General features: G+C 43.3%; 1 protein-coding gene across 1 annotated transcript in view; it reads left to right on the top strand.

The window, feature by feature from the left end:
* The window catches only part of ITPR2 (inositol 1,4,5-trisphosphate receptor type 2), a 242,864-nt gene that overhangs the window by 123,187 nt on the left and 97,255 nt on the right, over positions 1–22,422 (top strand). The window contains exons 35-37 of the mRNA XM_018918626.3: positions 4,200–4,390; positions 5,648–5,790; positions 7,345–7,453. Of these exons, the coding sequence (XP_018774171.1) occupies positions 4,200–4,390; positions 5,648–5,790; positions 7,345–7,453 (443 nt within the window). The remainder of the gene's footprint in view (positions 1–4,199; positions 4,391–5,647; positions 5,791–7,344; positions 7,454–22,422) is intronic.

A 22,422-nucleotide genomic window follows, 5' to 3' on the forward strand; every position in this document is an offset into this window, starting at 1 on the left:
CGCTAGCATTAGTGTCTCTCCATCCAAATGCATTTGTTAAGCAGTCAGTAAATGATTAAGGAGCTGGAGGGACTGATTTATGGAACAAAATTAATTGAACTAAATATGCGTCACTCTGTTACGTGACAACTGGGAAGTGTGGGAGAACATGATAGAGCTGTCTGCGACTACCAGGGGGTGTAAACTGGGAGCAGAGCAAAGGATTCACAGCCAGATACAGCTGGGGCTTTTTCCTGACCCACAGGAAAAAGCACACTGCCCAGCACACTCCTCCTGGAGGGGCTCTTAGGGGCCAAATGCCTGTGGGTCCCCCTGAAAACCCACAGCAGGGATGCTTCAGGGTTAATTAGCTGTGAAGCCACCACACTCTGGTGTGTTCTGCATATACTGCAAAAGCTAATGGAGTGACATTTAAAATGAGGGAGCAGTAGGTGGAAATAGCAAGAACAGCAAGGTTCCTTATGGCAAGATAGATCATTCTGCAAATGGGCATCCAAGGAAAATTACAGGCAAGGGCCACTTCCTGGAAATTCTAAGGACAGAATTGGTCCTCAGACACAGGCAGCAGCACAGTGAAAGGACTGTACTTCAGGAGGCAGTCCTGAAATAGGTCCAATTGCTCTACTCCTGTGAAGAGAACTACATGCAGGTAATTTAACAAAATAACACCTGGGCCCATTTCAGCCTCTTGGGAGCAGCTGGACTGTGCTCCTGGGACCTGGCTGGAGCTTGCTCGTCCAGAGTGCCTTGATTTTTACCTGCTTGATTCTTGGCATTCCTGGTGCCCTTTTCTTTGAGTACTTTGAGTACTATTTCATTGTTTAAAGCAGTAAGGGGGAGGAAAGCTGCTGATCACTGGATGCCCACAGACCCATCCAGCACAGGGCAGGGCATTTTGCTGGGACCTGGCTGAATTCACAGCACTGTGTTTCTTACCACTGCCATGGGTTGTGTCTGCTCTCTTGTCTTGGCTCCTCTCCGCTCTCTTGCTGAGAGATAATTGGGAACAGCAGATTGAGAGTTAGTACTTTAAAGGATTTCCCAGAAATTCCATCTCCTCTGACACTGGCAAAATGGTGTTGTATATTCAGGATGTAATTAGCCCTGTGCACGGTGCCCTAGGTGGGAAATGGGCACTGTATAAGCCTGGGACGTGCCCTCCACTGCAGGGCAGAATTTACCTGTGCTGAAGACATCACAGAATCACACAATATTCTGAGCTTCAAGGGACCCAAAAGGATCATTGAGTCTATCCTGGTAAGTATCCTGCTGGATACTTATGTACAGACAGCCACATAGCTTTTTCTCAAGTTCACCAGATGAAAGACAGAATTTTACCCCCTCTTGGCTCCTTTGTCTACCAGCTCTAACCATAGTTTGCAAGTTTGAGTGCTGTCCAAAAGTATTTCTAAGTGGAAAAAAAATAAACATGCTTTTAAATATTTGATGTTGATACTTTAAGGGAGATTGACACATTTTGAAGAGGAAAGCAGCCTACAACACCTAAATTAAAAATAAATATTTATGTTCACATTTGTTCATCAGCTTTCCAAAATGTAAAAATATGTTTCATGTAGTTTTAAATAATGAAATGTGAAACAAATGAAAGATAAACTTTCTACAAGCTGAAAAGAAATAAGAAGACAAAGGCTTTGTTTATAGCTTAGACTTCAACAGTGCCCTTTGACAACCAATACAAATCTTAATTACAAATGGAATTATACATGTAAGAACTGCTCAAAACAAAGGAGTATTTTTTTTTTCTCTCTGGTTTTCTTTGTGATAGTTTTAATTAGCTCCAACTCTTTGAACAATCATAGTCCTTGACTGCTCCTTAGACACTGATGGAAGTTGCTAACTTCAAATGGCATCTCTAGGACTGCAGAAGTCTGGGTTTTCCTCTGAACAGTCTGCTCCCCATTGCTAAATTTATTCTTCGATATATCAGGATTCTGCTTACATTCCACTTAATTGAGAAGTGAGCATTGTCCAGTAGCATTCCAGTGATTGACATTAAGACACAATAAATTGGATTAACAGGCTGCAGCGCCCTCCCTCCACTGGCAGAACTTTAATGGACTTCTCTAGTAAAGTAGGCAGCAACAGGGCAAATGTGTTTTGAAAAACAGCCCAGTTGAATTATATAGAAAAACAATCATTAGAATAATGGTCAGCCATACATGGCATTTTCCATGTTAATCAGGAACTTGCCTTCAAAACAAATGAGGAGTGGAAAGGAAAAGTCAATTTGTGTCTTCCCAGCTTAACCTATTTTTTTTTTCCAATTCCCAGTGGCCAACTATTTAAAAGAAAGTGCCTACCAGAAATGGATTTAGAGAATTCTCTTCCATGCCAATGGAACAGCCTGATTCAGGGGGGAAGCCCCAGTCCTGCATTGGGATCCAACCTTGCAGTGGGAAGAGAGGAGGGTGCCCTGGACCTGTGGGATTCATTAAAGGGAAGAGAGTCTCCATGACAGAATGCCCTTGCCATGGTCTTTGGGGCTGGGGGTTGAGGTGTCACAGCCAGATTTAGGTTTATAATAAAAGCTGTCATTTCAGTCTAGTCCTGAGGGGAAGAGAAAGTTTGTGCCTGGGATCTGTGACTCACTGTGCTTGGCAGCACTGCAGCCTTCATTCATCAGAGCTGTGTGGTGCCTCTGCCTGCACGTCCTTCCTAGGGCTGGAGGCATGGGCTGCTTGGGACAGAAGGGCATCTGCTGACTTCACAGGCTCAGGACATAAAGCTGGATATATTTTAGAGCTGGGAGGAAGAGGTGGAGTATTTTTGATGCCTCCCTCCACTGTGGAAAGTGTGTTAGTGAGGAATAGTGGGAAAATGCCTCAGAGAAATGTTGTGCAGAACTGCAATTTGGGCTAATTGCTTTTTAAATTTCAGCTTGTTTCAATAAGAAAAACTGAAAAATTACTTATTACTGGTCATTATTACAAATGGATTAGAACTGCTCAATTTTATTTTTAAGTTTTTATTAAACATAAGCTGTGCCATAGAAGTGAAATGACATGGAATACAGAGCCTAATCACTGGAACATAACCTGGTCTTTCAGAGATACTGATCATAGGCTCACAGAATGGTTTGGGTTGAAAAGGGCCTTAAACAGCATTCAGCTCCAACCCCTGCCATGGGCAGGGATACCTTCCACTATCCCAGCTTGCTCAGAGCCCCATCCAGCCTGGCCTGAAACACTTCCAGGGATGGGGCAAACTCTTGTTCATTGGTTGAATTTCAGATTATGAAATTGGTTGAAGTTCAGAACAATGTCACTCTGATCTCCAGTGGGAGGGAAAGAAGCAGCTAACACAGAGATTTTACTGGGGGAGAGGGCAGATACCTTCTAACCCTGCCTTTCAATCTTCCTTTTCAAACAACAGTTCAGGATGCAATAGTAGTTTAATAGTGGATGCCCTGCAAGAATTCCTGCAAGTCTCTTCTCATTTTTTTTTATTCTGATACTCTCTCTATTGTAATTTCCTGCCTCTAAAGCCTAAAAAATTTGCAATTTTTAGCTATTGATTAATTTTTTAACTATCAGATATTTATTAACTCCTGGATATATTGCAGTGGCATCCAGGCACCATCTAGGATTCCTGGATGCAGGAATCCTAGCAGTATAGGAAACCCTGAGAGAAGAAGACGGTCTTTTTCAAATTTAATTTGTATGCACTTGGTTCCTCAAGTTCTTCACAAGAGGAATATACAGTAAAACAACAGAGAGTACTTGGGATAAACTGGATAAATGTGCATATGTCCACTAGAAGGAAAAATTCCAGAATTTGCTTCTGAATAGAGTAAAACTAACAATAGAGTTGAAATAACACATACTCCTTTTGTTACTCTTATTAATATCTCTGGATTTTTTTTCAAGTTAGTAGAAAAATTATTCTGTTTAAAAAAATAATTGCTGTGTCTGTGAAAATATATACTGGAAATTATTCTCATCTCATTTAAAATAGTACAGCTTGCTTTCTTTAACTAGATTATGGCTGATTTCTGCCACTTAGGTATGCTTATTTTTAAGGGTTCTTATTTTTAGGATCCTTATTTTTAAAAACCTGTTGAAGTGATATCTCCCTGCCCCTTAACTTCAGCAAGATCAGGCTGTTGCATGCCATGATCTCTATAAGATTTTCAAGTTTTTGCCACTGTAAATAGCTGGTGTTTTTCCTTCCTATTAAAGCAAAGAACCGTGGGATTGCAATTCCAGTGGATTTGGACAGCCAGGTGAACACCTTGTTCATGAAGAGTCACTCCAACATGGTGCAGAGGGCAGCCATGGGCTGGAGGATGTCAGCCCGCAGTGGACCTCGCTTCAAGGAGGCTCTTGGTGGGCCAGCCTGGGATTACAGGAATATCATAGAGAAACTACAGGTACAGAAATAGCACATGGCTTGGGCAGCAGTGGGACTGCAGGTATCTCACGTGTGCCAGATGTGGAAAACACCAGAGACAGGCCCAGTGCATTTTTAGTGCTGGATGAGAGGAGCCACTGCAGTTCTGTGTGGGGATGGCTGAAAAGGCTCAGCTCTTCATGATCAGAATTTGGCTCCTACAGAAGTCAGAGAGGGGTAGGAGGTATCACAGAATGAGCTGGGCTGCAAGGATATCATGAGGATCATTGAGTCCAACCCCTGGCCCTGCACAGACACCCAAACAATCCCACCCTGAGCTTGAGAGCACTGTCCAAGCACTCCTGGAGCTCTGGCAGCCTTGGGGCTGTGACTGTCCCTGGGAGCCAGATCAGTGCCCCAGCACCCTCTGGGGGAAGAACCTTTCCCTGATATCCACCCTGACCCTCCCCTGACACAGCCCCAGCCGTTCCCTGTGTTCTGTCCCTGTCACACAGAGCAGAGATCAGGGCCTGCCCCTCCTCTTCCCCTCGTGAGGAAGCTGCAGAACTGCTGTGAGCTCTGACCTCAGTCTGCTCTTCTCCAGCTGAACAGACCAAGTACCCTCAGCTGCTCCGTGTGTGGCTTCACCTCCAAGCCCTTCACCATCTCCAAAACTGTACTTTGGACACTTACATTGTGGTGCCCAAAACTGCACACAATATTCAACTTGTGTTCTCCTTGAAGTTCTCCACAGAGCAGCATCTCCTTTCTGCCTTTTTTTGGCCACATGTCTGTTCTGGCTGCAGAGGAGATACTGGAGGTTTTAGGTCATGTTTGTGTCACTGGAGATTGCCATGAGATGGAGATCACTTTGTGCATGTAGAGCCTAAACAACATCAGGGGTTTATGATCTGAGGAAACAGCAGGACCCAGACAAATGGAGGGGCCCTAAAAACCTTGTTCATGAAAGCAACACCTGAGGTGACACATTACCTGTGTGTGGTGAGCCTTGCTTTTCCAGCACACCATCATCCTAACTGTTGCCACAGGTTTTATGAGCACTACAGCAGAGGAGAAATTTGAAAGAGAGTAACAATGGACACCTTGTCTCCCTTGCCCTGCATGAGGGGTGGTGTGAAGAAAGGCTTGAGGTGGCTTTCCAGCCACATGGGCTGCCCAGGGCTCCTGCAGCTGGGCATCACAGTGGGCCAAGCAGTGTATCACAGCGAGCTGTGCGACTCCACAGCACGTTGGTGTAGTTCTCCTACAGTTATGGGTGTTCTCCTGTCTCCCCCAGGATGTGGTGTCCTCCTTGGAGCAGCAGTTCACACCCATGATGCAAGCTGAGTTCTCGGTGCTGGTTGATGTGCTGCACAGCCCAGAGCTCCTGTTCCCCGAGGGCAGCGATGCCAGAATAAGATGTGGTGCCTTCATGTCCAAGTAGGTGGCGTGCAGAGGGACCTGTTTGCTTCTTTGGGAAAGGTGGTGGGTTTTAACTTTTTCAACAGCATTTACCTCTGGTTTTCAGCAGAGAGTTAAGCATGCAGCTGACCAAGTTTACTGTTCAAAGCTTAAAGTGAGTTCTTTTGATCCCTATTTTATATTTCTCAACAGTTTTGTTGTCTAGAGAGCATAGAGAGAGAGGTGTTGCTTGCCTTACCTGCTAGAAATGGGATGTTAGTGGCTTGTTAAAATTGTGGCAGGCTCAACCTACTTCTGTTTTCTCAATGGGCTACTTTGCTATTACATTTCACCAAATCCACAACAAAGACTTAGATTTTCCATAGCAGAATTTTGAAGAATTCATAATGAAGCAGTGGGCTGCTCAAGGCTTGTGGGTTTTTTGTTGGATTTTTTTTTGGTACAGCAAATTGATATTTTTATTCTAAACTGCCAACAGCTCTTTGAAAATACATTTCACTAGGACCCCTATCTGGTCTTGAATTATTAGATGTTTTATTTGCAGTCTGTGCATTGGAATAGAGTCTTGCAAATTTTTTATTAGTCCTCAAGTGAGATGCCCTCCCCGCCCTTGAGAAACTATAATTTAAACAGAGATAACTTGGGGGAAATGAATGCATTTGGCAGCTCTCCTGATTCCTTGGGTATTTGCATATTCTGCAGAGGTAGCATTATAAAAATATAGTTTATCTGTTTGGAAAAAAAAAAAAAAAAAATTAAATTTTGAGATTATCCCATCCCATGTCCTCTGTCCAAACTCCTGTTTGAAGCCAACATCAAAATGCAAACAAAAACCCCAAAACTTGTCCAAGACCTTCAGATTTCCTCCCTTCCTATTTTCGCAAACATTTCTCCAGCAAAGTGTGAGCCAGTGCAAGGACCTGTGCACAGATCTGTTCTGCACAAAGACAGAAAGGCTGTTTCTGGTATTGGCTTCACCTGACTAAAATCCAAAATCCTGTCACAGTCATAGCTGGAGATAGAAATGGACTTTGTTTTCTGGCTTGTCAAGTGGTTGTGTGAATGTAAACAACAATTATGTTTCATCCAAATGTCTGTATTTCTGAGCGTCTCCATGTAAGGTTTTTTTGGAAATTCATTTGGCTGAATACTATTTGCTAATTAAATCATAAATATATTATAACCATCATAGAAATTGGAAAGTAAAGGTTGTAGCTTTTAAAGTATGAAAGATGCTTGGTGAACACTGGTTACTTTTAAATAATGGTTAAAATGTTACCTTTCAATAAAGAATGGATGAAATAGCAAGTCTGGATCTTAAACTGTAAACCCTCAAAAAAAGTGGATGTAGAATCCTGTCTTCTGTATGGGCAGTAAGATATGCAAATTGACACAAAAATCTCCCCACACCTTGAAAGTCCCATTTCCTTTTTAATTATGATTTCTCTTGATCACTTTTATTTCCTTTCCTTGAGGAAAAATATAGTGATGGGCAATTTTTACATAAAGAAATTGCAGCATGGCTTAGCAACAATGTGCGAAGCTCTTTAAGTTTTAATATTTTACTTTCAGGTTGATTAATCACACAAAGAAGCTAATGGAGAAAGAAGAAAAGCTCTGCATTAAAATCCTTCAAACTTTACGAGAAATGCTTGACAAGAAAACCAACTTTGCAGAAGAGGTACTGCTTCCACTTTAATATTAAATATAGAACTAACAGCACGGTATTAATAACAGAATCTGACATAGTTTCAGTTTTGTGCATGTTTTAGAGATAGCCTGGTGTCTTAGGAACAGTGTGGTAAGGTAGCAAGTTGGTTTGGAACAAAAGAAACTCTCTGCCTTACATAGTTCTGTGTGAGGGACTTGATAAGATGAAATGAACTAGCAGGGCAAGTATTACTATGTAAAATTATTATGTATTGGATATTCTCTATTTCTGGAGATTAGTTTTAATTTGTCACACCCAACTTTACCATAAAATCAATGGAAATATAAGGATTTTTAATTGCAATTGTACAGTTTTTCCCTGCTGCCTGTGGTGCCAGACTTTTATACTCCACACACTTTTTAATGCTCCCAAATGTGTGAAAGGAAATCTGCAATGTTTAAGCAGAGCTGCCAGTTTTGGGAAGAAGTGATATAGTCTGTACTCTGTAAGTGTCTAATTATTTCTTGCATTCCTCTCTCCCCTCATTGCCCAGTTTCCTCTTGTAAAACCAAGTCTTTCAAATGCCTCTTTCATTTTGCCTATTCCTTTGGCTATCAGTAGGCAGATTCAGATGTAGATGTCAGCTGTCCCTGCTCTTTCTGAGCCTGATCCCAGTGTCTTTTGTGTAATTTCTTCTTATCCGTATCTCTGGGTATTCCCCAAACCCTTTCAGCATTATTCATTCTCAAATATGAATCATGGAGCTATCATCTAATTTCTCAGTGCTGACATCAGACCTGCCCTGTGCAAAAATAACCAGTGTAAGCAGAGGAAACCAACCCCATCTTCACCTCCTCCTAAAGAAAACTGTAGTTAGGCCTGGGCAGACAAATTCTTTTTTAATGTCATAAAGAGAATTTCACAGGGGAAAATTTTTGATTATGATTATTATTCAAATTATGAATGATAATATTATAATGATTTTCATTCAATCATTAAAATGATTATTATTCATATTTATTCTAATAGCATTCTGGGTGCATAACAGCAATGCCTCACCTGGGAGAAATAATTTGCTGTTGTAACTGACCTTTGCCAAACCTCTCTAAAAGAATTACATAGACCCACCATAAGTTAACCTCATCTCAGAACTACAGTGGAGGAAAAAAGGCAACACTTTTAATGTAGGACTTGAAACAGGCAAGAAGATTTCCTTGTTTTAGTTGCTCCTTGTACCCTGCTTTGGCTGGTGATAAAGGGAGACAGAGTTAAGGGAGGGAATTCCCATCAGAGGGAATGTGCTCCATAGGTCTGTAAGGGCTCTGTTTCCAGGAGTGGGTAAAGGAGGTGTATTCCCAAATCCCTCATGTGACCTCCACCATCCTGGGGGGGCACGGTGGGTGGAAAAGCTCTTTCTAAACAGAATTTCTCCCCCGTGCTTCCTCTGGAGTCCCATTGGTTTTACACTGAGGAATGTGATGAATCAGTGCAAACAAATATGTGAATAAACAAGCTTGGATATGCTTTGCAAGTGTTTCTCTGGCTTGCTACTCTTATGAGTCATTGTTCAATGCCATGGACTAAAGAACAGTAAAAATAGCACAATGAATAGCCTCATGTGCGTGTTTCCCATCTTTTTTTGGGCTATGATCTCACTGCCTGCAAAGTTATTTAACTATGGCATGCAGATATTAAAAAAAAAAATTAAAAATAGTAGTAAATACATAACGGTCATAACCAGAACAAAGCTACAGGGGGACGTGGAACATTTTGACAGGAAGCCTCAGTTTGCTAATCAGCCATCAAATTGTATTTTGTGATAAACTTGACAGAAATGGTCAACACAGTGAGAAAGAAGGATGAAATAATGAAATAAAATTTCCTCCGCTCTCTTCACATTAATTCCCACCACTGAGCACCTTCTACTGCCTTGGTCCTTCATCTGACCACTGGAAAGTAGCCTATGTCATTTGCTGAAGGAATAGGAGGCAAAATAGGAGTAGGGGCTTATTTCACTGATTTTATGCTTATTCCTGCATCCACTATGTCAACTCTATTGTTGCACCTCCCTTTGGTGGTGAGTTTCAGGTCTCTGGTGCTCTCCTGGCTCCACATCCTTGGATTTCCTGGCAGTCAGCCTCTGAGGCAGCACTCGCTTGTGCCTTGTCTTGCTTAGCACCACGGCATCTAATCATGCTGGGAATCAAAGTTTAATTTCAGAAGTTTGATTTAAGGTATATAAATGAGACATAAAACCTCCTGGCCATTGATTGGCTTTCATAAGTAATTATGGGTGATTATTGCAATCTCCTGGGAGTTCTGCATTGAGTCCTAGCCCTGTTTGTATTGATTAGGTCACCAACTGGAGTGAAACCTGATCTGCAGCCCTTCTCTTCCAGAGCAGTGTTAAAACACTTGGGGAAAGCAGGGTGTGGGAGGAGCTCACATTGCCTCTGTTTAGATAGCTGCTGCAGTATCTAAATGTACTTATCTAAAGCTTGCTTCAGACTGACTATGTGAGAAGAAAAGGAGGGACAGAAAAGACTGTGCTTGGACTGGATGTGCCCCATCCATACTTGGGGTTAGAATCACTGGCAGTTTTTATACCCATTTTGCAAAACCAGAAGGATCTTGGACTGGGATTTTTGAATTTATTTAGGCATGTCTTTTTGTGTTTCACCATAGTGCTTGATATCAGTTCAATTTCTGTATGAATGTTGCCTCTAGACCTATTTATACACCTTAGTTTGAATCTGAGTCACATTTCCAAAAGCACCTGAGACATGTGGACTGATGTGTGCTCACTTTGCAAATGACTGGAGCAGTTTAAAATCTTAGCATGACCTTGCTGCCCTGCTTAAAGTGGCTGTCCATACAACTGAGCTGCTGGGCCAGGAAGGGTGGTCCAGCATCTTCAGAGAGGGTTCAGAAGCTTAAATTAAACCCTCCCCAGTGAATTGGATAACGTTGTTGAACTCTTGATCTAATGGTGCTCATGCGGGCTTTGTGCCTGACTCCAGCTGCTGGCATGGCAATGCCTTGGGTATGGACAACCTGCTGATTTCCCAGCTGTTCATAAATCAGGTCAGCACCTCTGGGGGAAAAATGTCCTCTCTGTTACCATATGTATATTGCATCTGATCAGATGTGCTAGTGGATGGGAGGATGTTACCAAATGTGGCAGAATCCAGGCCTGTGTACCCCTCCCTAAGGCAGCTCCTTTGAGAACCACAACTGTAAATGAAAGGAACCCTTCAGGAAGGGGCACCTGTGCTACGCAGCTCACACTTTATACTACTTCTTCCTCTTTTAGGTGCTGAACTTCAGTATAAATAATTGAAAACTGCATTTTTAAGTGTCAGTAGAACAAAGACTCTGTAAGCTGCTTGTCAGAAATAAGTAGTTGTGCTTTTTGCCTTTTTTGGAAAAACTCATGAAAAATGTTTGGTTTTCTCTTAGACATTTGTACTAGGTCATGATTTAAAATCATAGAAGTAGCTCTGTGGCCTTTTGTTTTGCAGGGTTAATGTTTCTGCATTCTACTTTAGATATCAAATGTGAGCTGTCCTCTCCCCTTTGTTTGCAGGAACACCAAATATACATGTGAAAGAAACGGTACAGCTTTGGTGGAAATAAAGATGTATTTTATTCCTGCAAGATGTGGTCCCAGATGTGGCCACTGCTGGCTCTTGGTCATTTTGTGCCAGAAGAACTGAATCTTTTCATGTGGAGCTGTTGACAAAACTCCAGTGAGTTTGTCAAAAGCAGTCATGCCAGTTTATTTTTGTATTGATCTACCGGGCAAGCTGAAGCCAGTGGGAGATGCAGGTCTTTCTCTGGTGGGATAAATGGCCTCAATGGGTTTTAGAAGCCAGGAGATTTTGGGAGCCACTACAGTGTCCCAGCATTGCATTGCAGCTCACTGAATCACAGACATTCTCAACTTAAACTGCTTTCTATTCTATAGCCTCATCTTTTCAAGATGATTTGACTTATTTGCATGTGCAAATTAGGCAGCATACAGATAAACAGCATTTGTAGGTGAAAAAAAAGAGGAGGAAAAAGAGAATAATTCTGAAAATGTGTTGCTTGCTGAGTGTATCATACCTCAAAAGAATGCTTCTTTTAAATGGGAGAGCAGGATCCAAATTCCTTTATTTTGTTACTGCTCACATTTTGGGTTAGTGGCACTGCAGGCAGTAAAAAAATGTGAGCAGTAACCCAAAATTAAATTAATTACATTTAATTTTTCCCTGTTTCTGCTGTCAGTTTTATTTGTGCTGATGTATAAAAATACCTGTGCACTGGTCTGTTTTTCCCTGTTGACAACAGGCCATTCTCCTCACTAAGCTCAGTGTGCCTGCAAGGTGATAGGGGGTCAGAAACACCGCAGGAGAACATGCATGCTCAGTGCTGTTGGTACTGAATTTTTTAAAAAATCACTTATCTATTCTAGCTGATAAAGGACACTTTTGCAGGGTCCAGCATTAAAAACTCACTCCTTAGGAAACCAGCTCACAGGGAGGGACTGGAGGTGCAGGGAGAAAGAATGGGTATCTCCAGCAGTGCCAGCCTGGTTGTGGACCAGCATTTCTGGTATGGTCAAAAACCTGCTATTATGTCTTTATCATGGCAGTTAAATGATGAGTGAAAACTCAAACACAAGTGGTACCCCTCAGTCTTAGAGATGCTTTGTGTGAAAGTGGTGGTCAGCTGCAGAACCAAAGCCTCCAGGAATTCATTGCAGCACAGGATTCAAGGCTTGCTATTGCCCTGAATCCTCTGAGCCAGTAATTGCAGTGGCAGGAGCACCAGAGCTTTCAGATATGCAAGACTAAACACTGGACGTGGTCAGAACCTGAAAGTGTGGTAATTTCTCATTAGACCCGCACACTGACATTTTACAAAAGAGAGAAAACCTACAGAAAAAACAAATGAGCACAGTTTCACTTTCCCCCCTCTAGGCTTCAAGCTGGGATAATTAAGCAAAGGGACACCAGGAGGCATGTGATGGTGATGGTGTTTGTTCTAGCCAGGTGTTGTCAGCCGCAGTGCTCACAGCCTCGGGCCATCAGCCACTGTTGTGTTGTTATTGCTGCACATTTCTGGGGCTGTGACAGGCAGCATCAACCAGAATATTCTGAATTAGCATCTCTCATCTTTGGGGTACCCCTTTTCCCTCCTGTAATGTGCCTTGCTCTGGACTGAAAGCACAATGCTGCTGGACAGCCCCCAGATACTCTGCTGGATTTTTGATCATGTCCATTTGTTGCTGATGCAAAAACCTGGGAGAACTGGGTATAAGAAAAGTGTGACTTATTTTTAAGGGGATATTTTTTTTTCTGTAAGTAACAGGCCCTAAGGATTTGCTCCAGGTTTGGACTGTTAGCTGCTTGTGTCACCCTCAGTAGCCTGTTGAGAGCCACTGTGCTTGGGTCAGTTGTGAGGCACCTACAGGGGTCTGTGTCAGGGGTGGTTTCAGGCAGAATGCATTGCCCTTGTGGAGCTGGACAAGAACTTGAAACTCAAAGTCGTGTATCAAGGACAGGTAATTCAGGAGACAGCCTTCCTGACACCCTACAAAGTGCAGGTCCTGATCTAGTGAAAGGCAGGAGAAGTTTAATCTGCTGCGGGGACAGTGAGCACAGGCCTAACTACACTGCAGTCATGATTTTGCCCTCTCTTTATTATGCATAATTGTTAACTCACCATGATGCAAATAAAGGATCTCCAGAGACCTAAAGGTACTTCTGTCTCAGGTGATAGTTCAGTGAGCAGTGGTGCTCACTACTCTCTGGTACTTACTCTTTTTTTGTTTCAAAATCTTGGTTATTTTTCCTTTGTTTGTTTTTTCTTCAAGTCACAAACAAATCTAATGGCAGAATGCCCAGGCTGTAAAAACACATGGTTGTTAACACATTTCATCCAAAAGATTGTAGTCTCTCAGCAGCTCATATTTATCAAATTTTAAGATTATGGTATGTTGTTATCCAGTTTTCTTTCAGAAATATTAAGCCCCAAATCCTGATTGATAAATTATTTTGGAACTTATATAATCTGCCCTTCTCACATAGATCATCTCTCCTCTAAAGGAGCATCTAATGCTGTAAAATATTTTTTGTAGCTACTGATTAAAACAGCATCAACCAAACTGATAAAACTGGAGTAGCTTGCTCCTTACTCTGAACTTCAAATGACCAATTTCTGCTCTGGAATTTGCCCTTTACACAGTGTATGGGACATAGGGGGGTTGCCCTTCTTATTTCACATTAACACCTTCCTATGGATGCGATCTTAAGAAGAGCAAACCAGCATGAAAATCTTAACTGCCTGCCAACTGTCTGACATCCTTCTTTATTGATATTGCTATTCATTAAAAACAAATAAAAAAGAGTGCAAGAGAAGAGAGCTGTTTAATAAATGAAACTGTTAGAGCTCTGAGGATGATTCATCTCACCTTACTCAGGTACAATATTCATGGAACTGATCAGGATCCTTTTTGTAAACAACAGCAACTAGATTTTCTAGTTGTTTTGAATACAGGTGAAATTAATTTCACTAAAGACTCCAGTACATCTGGAAATTAAATTCCACGCTCACTATAGCTCTTTGAATCAAATTCTACATCATGAAGATATCAGGATCAAAGTTTTCTCCCTGTTTTATTTCTATATTTTAAATTATGAATACAGCAGATTTTTAGGAATTTAGTGGTAGGTTCCAGCAGATCTTAGATTGGCAAGGACTAACTAGGTAAATGACCAAAGATACGTTGTATGCTAATATGTAAAATGAGCCAACAATTTTATCATAAGGTTCATGTCCCCAGGTGTGGGGAGTTTTGAGTGAGGATAGATTCATAAATATAAATATTTATTTTAGGTTATTTATTCCTATTCCTTCTCTTTCTCTTTTACCTCCATGGTGGAGTTATATTAGAAGATAAATATTAGAATGTTAATTTGGTGTCTAAGCATATTGTTTTGGTTTTAATGGAGTAGATGGTTTTGTTTAGAATGATACTGTTAATGCTGTCAGAGTTACTTAACAGGAATAAAAACATAACTCCCATGGCCACCCTAATTTTAGTGATTGGTGGTTGTTCAAAGTGCCCAGTTGACATCCCAAGGAGCCTTTGTGCTTATTTGCAGAGCAGGAGCAATTGGCATGGGTGCAGCAGGGCTTTCCATACCCTGACAGCTACACTGAGGTGGGAAGGGAGTTCAGAGGGACATGTGGGAGAAACAAATTGCAGGCACCCTGATGTTTGGGGTGGTTGCAAGGTGTTTTGGGACTTAGGAGAATCAAACTGCATAAACCTTTTTCCTGACTATGATTCTAGAAGATGTTTCTCCCCACACCCTTTCCGCTCCTGTCTCAGAATTAATTCCTATATGAAAAGGCCACATTTATGAGCAGTTTCAGTACCACTGCCAGGTAATGGTTATAATTCTTGCTGAGAAGCACAGAGAGTGTTGCAGTATCACAGAGACCACAGTGTGGCAACTGTGGACTTCTCAGAAACATCTCCTGTCTGTGGGAGCAGGTCAGCTGCTGCTGCTGCTGCTGCTGCAGGGCTCAATTCCCACAGCAGGCAAATGTCTGCAGTAGTCGTGGAGGGGGCAAGAGAAAATGTCTCCTTTGGTTTTGAATTTCCTTGGAAGGGGAAAAGGGTTCTTTTGTTTTCTGGGTGGTTTGGGGTTTTTTTTTTTTTGTTTATGGGTTTTTTTGTTTGGTTTTTTTTTGTTTTGTTTTTTGTTGTTGTTGTAGGGGTTTTTATGTTGTTGTTGATGATGTTGTTGTCTATCACAAATTTGCTGCTGCTTTATTTAATATGTTTGAGCAACAACCCTGTTTGTACTTTGCAGTCGCACCAGAGATAGCAGTGAGCAGAATTCAATGCCTTGTATTAAGGATGGCCAATGAATATTTATGATAGACCTAGGGAGCCAGTAATAAAAATGAAATCGGCATGATGCCACTAGATCCAAATCTTTGATCTCTGTTTTAAGAGAAAATACAATAAAGCAGAGGATAATGGACTCATTATAATGGAATGGTTAGTTATGGTTACTTAGGGCAGCATGAATAGGTGGCATTACATAAACTGCTCTAGTCCAAGATTTACGATCCAGAAATGTGTTTCAGGCACTGAGTTTCTACAGAAAACATCAGTTTATGCTACTGCTCTGGTTTAGTCGGTCCAAGCACAAAGAATTAAAGATATATCCCTTTCAGATCCAGGATGGGGCATGCTCTTGCCTTACCAGGGACAGCAAAAGCACTAAGAACCAGCAAGGCCCTTCTCCTCAACCTCTTTGTGCGCTTCTCCTCCTCATCCATCACCCTGAGAGCAGGCAGAGGGAGGGCTGGGCATTGCACAGGGGTGGAAATTAGATTCCACTCCCTGCCCAGGCTGTCTTACCAGATACCAGGTGTGAGGTGACACTTGGGGTCGTCAGGACAGAGGGGACAACTGCTGGTTTGGCATCAGCAGGAGCACACAGGGGTGGTGCCTGGAGATGTGTGCCACAGCTGGATGCACCCACCTCCACGAGGAGCAGGGAGAATCTCCTGCAGAGTGCTGAGACAGCTCCTGGGAAGCCTAATGAAGGAGCTGCTATTTGACAGGGATGGGGAGCAGGAGCAAGTGAGCTATTCTTCTTTTTAATGGTTGCAATTACTTGCTTAACACCCCTGCCACACCAAGCAAGACACAGAGGAGGGCTGATTCCAGGCTGTGGATGAAAGCTGATCCCAAGGTCTCTGTCTAGCCAGGCAGGAGGAGGAAATGGAAATTCACTGTTTTCTGATTCATTTCAAACTGATGTAATTTCTAAGGGACTTCATCACTAATGACACCTGGCAAGGGATTAGTCTGCAATGTGGCCCATCTCCCCCTTTTCAAGAAAAAGAAAATATATGCTATATTGAACTCTGGAAAACAGCTATTAAGCAACCACAGTAACTGCTTCTGATTTTTTTTTTTTTGGTCTGATGAGGATTTTACCCAGCATGTTTGGCCTTGGAGGAGTGCCTGGATGGTATTGCCAGCTGGAATTGTCAGAGCTGCTTTGTCTTCTGTCCCAGGAAAACAGAAGCCTGGCGGGCAGTCACTCTCGCTCTTATTTCATATCCCTGCTTAGTCAGAGTTGCCAGCCCCAAGCACTGAAAACCCTGAGTCAGGCCACAAACAAATCACGAGATTTGGCTTGAAAATCATGAGATTTTTTAATTACAAATAGTTTATTTGGGATTTCTCTGTGTTTTAGAGTGTCTGTTCTTCTAATTCTACTGTACAAATCCCAGAGTTTGAAGTATGCTTTGCTGGATTATGCATGTGTTTATTTACTGAAATAAAAGCCAGGTTCATTTATGGTTACCTGGACTCTGCAGTTCGTGGGGAAAAGAGCAGAATACTCAGAGCTCACTTTAGGGGATCCTTTCTCCTGCCAGGGGTGGCCCCCAGCTGGGGCACAGGGAAATGTGCTCATCAGGGTGGGACTGGTGTTGGTAACTCCAGGTACAGAGCTGTCACTGGGGGTTGGGAACAGGGCCTTGTCACTCTGAAAATTCCTTTTGGCAGACTTGTCCAAAACATTTTGTCTCCAGTTACTGAGCAGTTATACCAGCGAAGTCTCCTTATATTCCTTTTACCTTCAAGCTTTTTACCCTTCCCCCTGACTTATTTTTTTACTACTTTTCTCCTCTTATTTTTTGCAAAAAAATTGATTTTTTGACTCCTTAGCTGTCTACAGTAGCATTTGTGTCCTATTAACCCTCCATCCAGTAGGGCTGGATACCAGTCTGCCTGTCTCTGCTGCAAAAGAAATTTAGATAACCTTAACTCTCAGGTCTTTCAGTTTTAAGACTCCTTACTTCTTCCAGAGGAACAACAAGCTTCCCTTGAACCAGGTGTTTTCTCAGCTGTGACCAGTTAGAGGTTCTCAGCTCTAAGGTTCCTTCCAGGCTGCTCTACTGGGTGCAGTTCAGCATTTTAAGAAACCAAACTCTTCTAAATATACAAATATTTGACTGTGGCTCTCTAAAAATGAAAACCTTTGCATTTAAACAAATGCTGGAAGCCCTGCACATCGTTGGGAAGTTCTGCTTTTACAGTTTTTTCGAAGGGGCTAAAAAAATGTTCCTGGAGAACAGACTGTGCAGCCTGACTGTTCTTAATTTTGCAAGGAGACCCACATTAACTAGGTTGCTTTTGTGAGGCAGAGGATGTTAACAGTGGTAATTCACTGCCAGCAATAAAGTGTGGGCTGGTCAGTAAATTCACCCAGGATGGCACAGAGGATTGTTCTGGTTATATGTCACAGTCTTTATTAAATTTGCCCTGGTTGGTGCTGGCACTTAGTTGTAGTCATGATAATTCTCACAATAAAACCAACCATAAGGACTTAGAAAGGGCTGTTTGGAAAATGGAAGTTGAACCATTTCTTCTTTTCCTTCATATTTAAGTATTCTTACAGCAAATAACATCATGGGATGGGAAAACCTCAGATTTTATTGTTTGAGTTTGGATTTTTGTTCTGAGTGGGGAAATGTTTTCATGAAGAAAAAAACCCAAACAACCCAAAACATCAGTCAGAGCAGCAAGTTTAGGAGATTACTTGGGGTTGGGGTGTGCTTAGACAGAAATGAGTAATTTGTACTGCAGAAATCTGGGCAAGGTGGTAGCTATTTGTGCCTGTGCAGGGTATCAGGTGAGAGCAGCGCTGGCACTGTGGGGGCACAGGGCTGGGAGGTGGCAGCTGAACTGGCTCCTCCTGGAGTCCCACCTGATGCCCGGCCAGGCTGCTGAGAAGGGTTTGCTGTCCCCAGTGTGGTCTGCAGGGAGCCACTTGACTTAGATGAAGCTGTTTATATAAAGATATTTCCATACATGCAATACTGAAAGAGCTTGTTTTAACTCAGTAGCAAATTCTAGCACACTGGGTACTCTAAAGATAGGTCTTTTACTTCCCTTTTTAAAGAAAAAAAAAATCAACTATTTGATATATACTTTAATTCATCATGTATTTAACCTGTTTTTTAAGCTATAAACAATTTGAAATGAAAGAAACAATTCCTTGTCTCTTTAAACTATCTCTTTAAACAATCTTTTTCCTATTTTTGCACATGCTTTTTCCTTTTTCTTTATTTTTTTCCCCTGATTCTTAGCTGAAGAAAGACTTTATTTGGGAACAGGAAAGGAAATGTTGCTGGAATAATGTTTTCTTTTGATCTACCCCACAGTTTATGGCTTCTGTGTCTTAAGTTCAGTACTTTGATCACTATCTGTCTGTTTTGCTGCTAAGCCCTATGCAGTGTGATGTTACTATTGAGCCAGCTGGGGCTCTGCCACCTGCAAGAACCATGAGGTAGTAAAATCAGAGTAAATTAAAAGAGTTTTCTCAAGCCTCTTCTGCATGATTCCCAACTCTTAATTTCACAGCTGAAAAGTGGCTGCTTTCTTGCCCCTGCCACTGCCGTGCCCATCCAGACCCATCTTCCAGCAGGGGCCTCCCGAGCCACAGAAGGTGGCAAAGCAGCACCAGGCAGCTGCAGCTCTGCACAAAGGGGCTCTTTCACACACGTTCCTGCTAGGAGAGCACATGTGCAGCTAAAACAAGTTCCACTGCCCATCTGACTTGAGCAACAGCCACCCTGGGGAAGCTGTCTTTTTCCTTTTTTTTCCTGAGATTGGTCAACAGATATATTGCCCTAATGCTTGTTTCTGACTCGGTGAGCACTGTGTTTAGGCTCAGAGCTTTGGTAATTCTAGATTATTTTGTGGTGAGGAGGGTTGCTGAAGGACAAAGGAAGGAAACTAAGGTTCCACCTGACAGGCTACTCGAGCACAACTCTGCCTCTTGCCCTGAGCTTGCAGCACAGGGAGGTACCACCACCCTGGGCACGTGTCAGTGCAGCACAGGGTACTTTTAAAGTAGCACAAGCTCACTCCCGTTTTGGGCTCCTCTCCAGGGGACTGAGTGACTCACCTTGAGAGAAGGTCTCTGAAAGTGGAAGCAGGACTCTGTGTATGACAGTGCAGAACCTCGCAGGTTGGCAGGGCGCCCGTCTTCTCCTCCTAAATCAAGGAGTGTGCTCCTGGGCTTTGTGAATGAAAGATTTGTTGGGGGAAAAATGGGATGAAGGCTTAAAAAAAAAAAAATTTATTAAGCTTGGCTTACTGTGTAAACTCTTGTTCTGAAGTTGGCTTCTCTTGGAAAAAACCATGCTTTTAGAAATTTCCGCAATGTTGGCATACACGAAAGGAGCCGCTTCTTGAGTTGTACAGACTCCAGAGACTCTTCCTGCTGTGTTGGCCAACTTGATTTGCAGTGCCTGTTCTCCTGAAGGTGGATTTCTGGGTCAAGGTGGCTCTAAAAATCTGCAACCCAAAGGGGTGATCCAACAAAAGACAAAGCAGAATACCTCCTATAGAGCACTCTCCCCTCCAAACCTGCCTGTGGCACACAGATACTGCTGCCCAGGGTCGGTGGGGTGGCTACCAGCTTCCGAGGCAGCCAGATGGATGCTGGTTAGATGATTTGGGACACATGTCAACCTCACACTCCAGTGATCCTTGTCTGTCGTACCTGTGGAAATGTTTATATCCATCATACCATGGGGTTGCAAACATACGGGGGACGGGACAGGACGGACCCCCTTGCCTGGAGGGCATGTGACTTTGACACGGGGAGGAGCACGTTTTCTCCACAGCAGCCACTATCTATCCATTATCAAACACCACCTGCCTTGTTTGCAGAAAATCCCTCCGGATGACACTGGAGGCATTTCAAAGCGAACCTGGACACGTTCCTTTGTCACCAAGGCAGGGGGGGTTGGACTGGACCAGCTCCAGAGGTCCCTTCCAGCCCTAACAATCCTGGGATTGTGTGAGTGATCAGCGGGATAACAGGAGAGGCCGGTGCCAGCCCTCTCCACAGGTGCCAGGAGGCTGATTCGGGTGAGAGCCGCGGCAGCAGGAGCGGGCAGAGCGGTGCCCCAGCGATGCCCGGGGCCGCTCCCGCAGGGCAGGAGGGGGGATGCGGGCGAGTGCAAGGCGCCAGCTCCCACCTTTCCAACCGGCCCCCGCGCTGTAATCGCCTTTGCCCGGGCAGCGATTTAATGAGCTGTTTGGGCATGTGACCGCGGCGCATGTGAGCGGGGCCGCCGGGGGAGGCGCGGGCGCTGTTATGTAATGGGCGCAGTGTCTGGCTCCGTGCGGCGGCCCCGAGCCCGCGGGGAGCGCGGCCCCGGCGGCAGGAGCGCAGGAAAGGCTCCCGAGCTGCCTGCGGGGCTGCGTTGGCACGGAGCGCGCATCCCCGCGCCGCCCGCGGGAGCCGCCAGCCGCGCCTTATGTAACGCGGCGGGAGTGCGGCGGCGCCGGGGCACGGACAGAGCCCCCGCTCCTTCCCCTCGGCCGCAAGAGCATGGAACGCGGTTATATTTATTAACCTGCTCCTCTCCCGCTTTGCCGCCGCCTCGAGAAGGGGCAGCAGAGGCGCCTCCCCTTGTTGGGGTGTGCGGGATTTGGCAGAGGATGCTGGAGTGCAGGCACTGAGGTTTGGGTGTGCAGGTGGCCTGCGAGGATTCTCATAAATTATTTTGTGTCTGACTCCCCGGTGGCATTGCACGGGGGTGCCTGTGTGAAGCTGCAGTTGTTCTTGCCATCAATCCCTCACCGTTTGTCTAGTTCTCTGAAAAAAAAAAAAAAAAACCCACAAAAAAAACAAGGTCTTGTGACCAAAAATAAAAACCCACGAAATGTGGAGCATCTGGGGCAGCTTTAAATTTCAGTAACAATTTTTATTGATAACCAGCTGAGGAGCAAATTGACATAACAGATCTGACAGATAGAAAAGTGCTTCCCCCATCCCCACCCTGCAGCATTCACCATTTCTCCAAAGTACCATTTGAAATCCAGTCCTTCCTCCTCTATGGAAGCTAATGTTCATTGTCTTGCCCTTGAAAAGAACAATAGTGCTGCCCAGGAGCTGTGAAGAAACCAAACCCTCGAAAATGTTGAGCTGTATTAAATCTCCCCTACTTTCTAAGGGCCGAAATATACTGCTTACAGGCAGTCTGATTGCATGGCAGTCAAAACATTTTCCTCTTAAACATTTCCCCTGCCACCACTACAGTAAGAAAATAGCTGCTTATAAAGCTGTGCTTGCAACAAACTCCCGTGCTGTTTGATAAGATCAGGTGTACTAGTTGTGCATCTGGGGAATATTCAACAAATAATATCACTTTATATGATACAGATTCCATTATCCTGTATTTATTGCATTTCCAAGAGGAAGTTTTTGTTGGAGTTGTTTTTGTATTAATAAGCATCACAAAACGGTGTTTTGGTGGGTGTAAGGTTTTTGTCTTCCCTTCTGTTGCTTTCCCTCTATTCTTTCACTTCACCTCCCTATATACAGCAGACTCAGATTTAAATATACATTGTTATGTGTAGTTACATAACTCTGTCTTGTAAGTGCTGAAAAACGATCCCTGGCTTTATCTTCTGAGTATTTTTTAAAATTAACAGGTTTTGTGTATAATCTAGCACAGTCAAAAGACAGAGGGAGGCATGCTGCTACTACATAAAGATAGTTTCCCACAAATCAGAACAAAAATAATAGAAATTATACCCCAACAAATATCATATGCTGTGCTTTTGCTAGCCAGTGAGTCCTAATACCAAAGAGTATAAATGTGTTTGCTAACGAGTGGATACTGAGTTGATTTAATGAGTTGGTGATGCAGTTGGTGACTGCTCATTATCATCAGAGAATCTAACTTGCTGCAGCATCTCAGAAAATAAATGAGTACAGCTCAGACTGGCCTGTGTTGTGAGCTAAATGAGAACTTCTCCTCTCTGCAGCTTTACCAGTCTTTGGTTTTTCCTGCTTCGTATGTATTACGCTGAGCTGCGGTTCAGGTCCTTTAACCATCCATTGCTGAGCTTTCCAAGGATGGGTATGGAAGTGGTGCCAGACCCTGCCTCTCCT

This window comes from Serinus canaria, chromosome 1A (assembly GCF_022539315.1).
Source record: "Serinus canaria isolate serCan28SL12 chromosome 1A, serCan2020, whole genome shotgun sequence".
Taxonomy (NCBI): Eukaryota; Metazoa; Chordata; class Aves; order Passeriformes; family Fringillidae; genus Serinus; species Serinus canaria.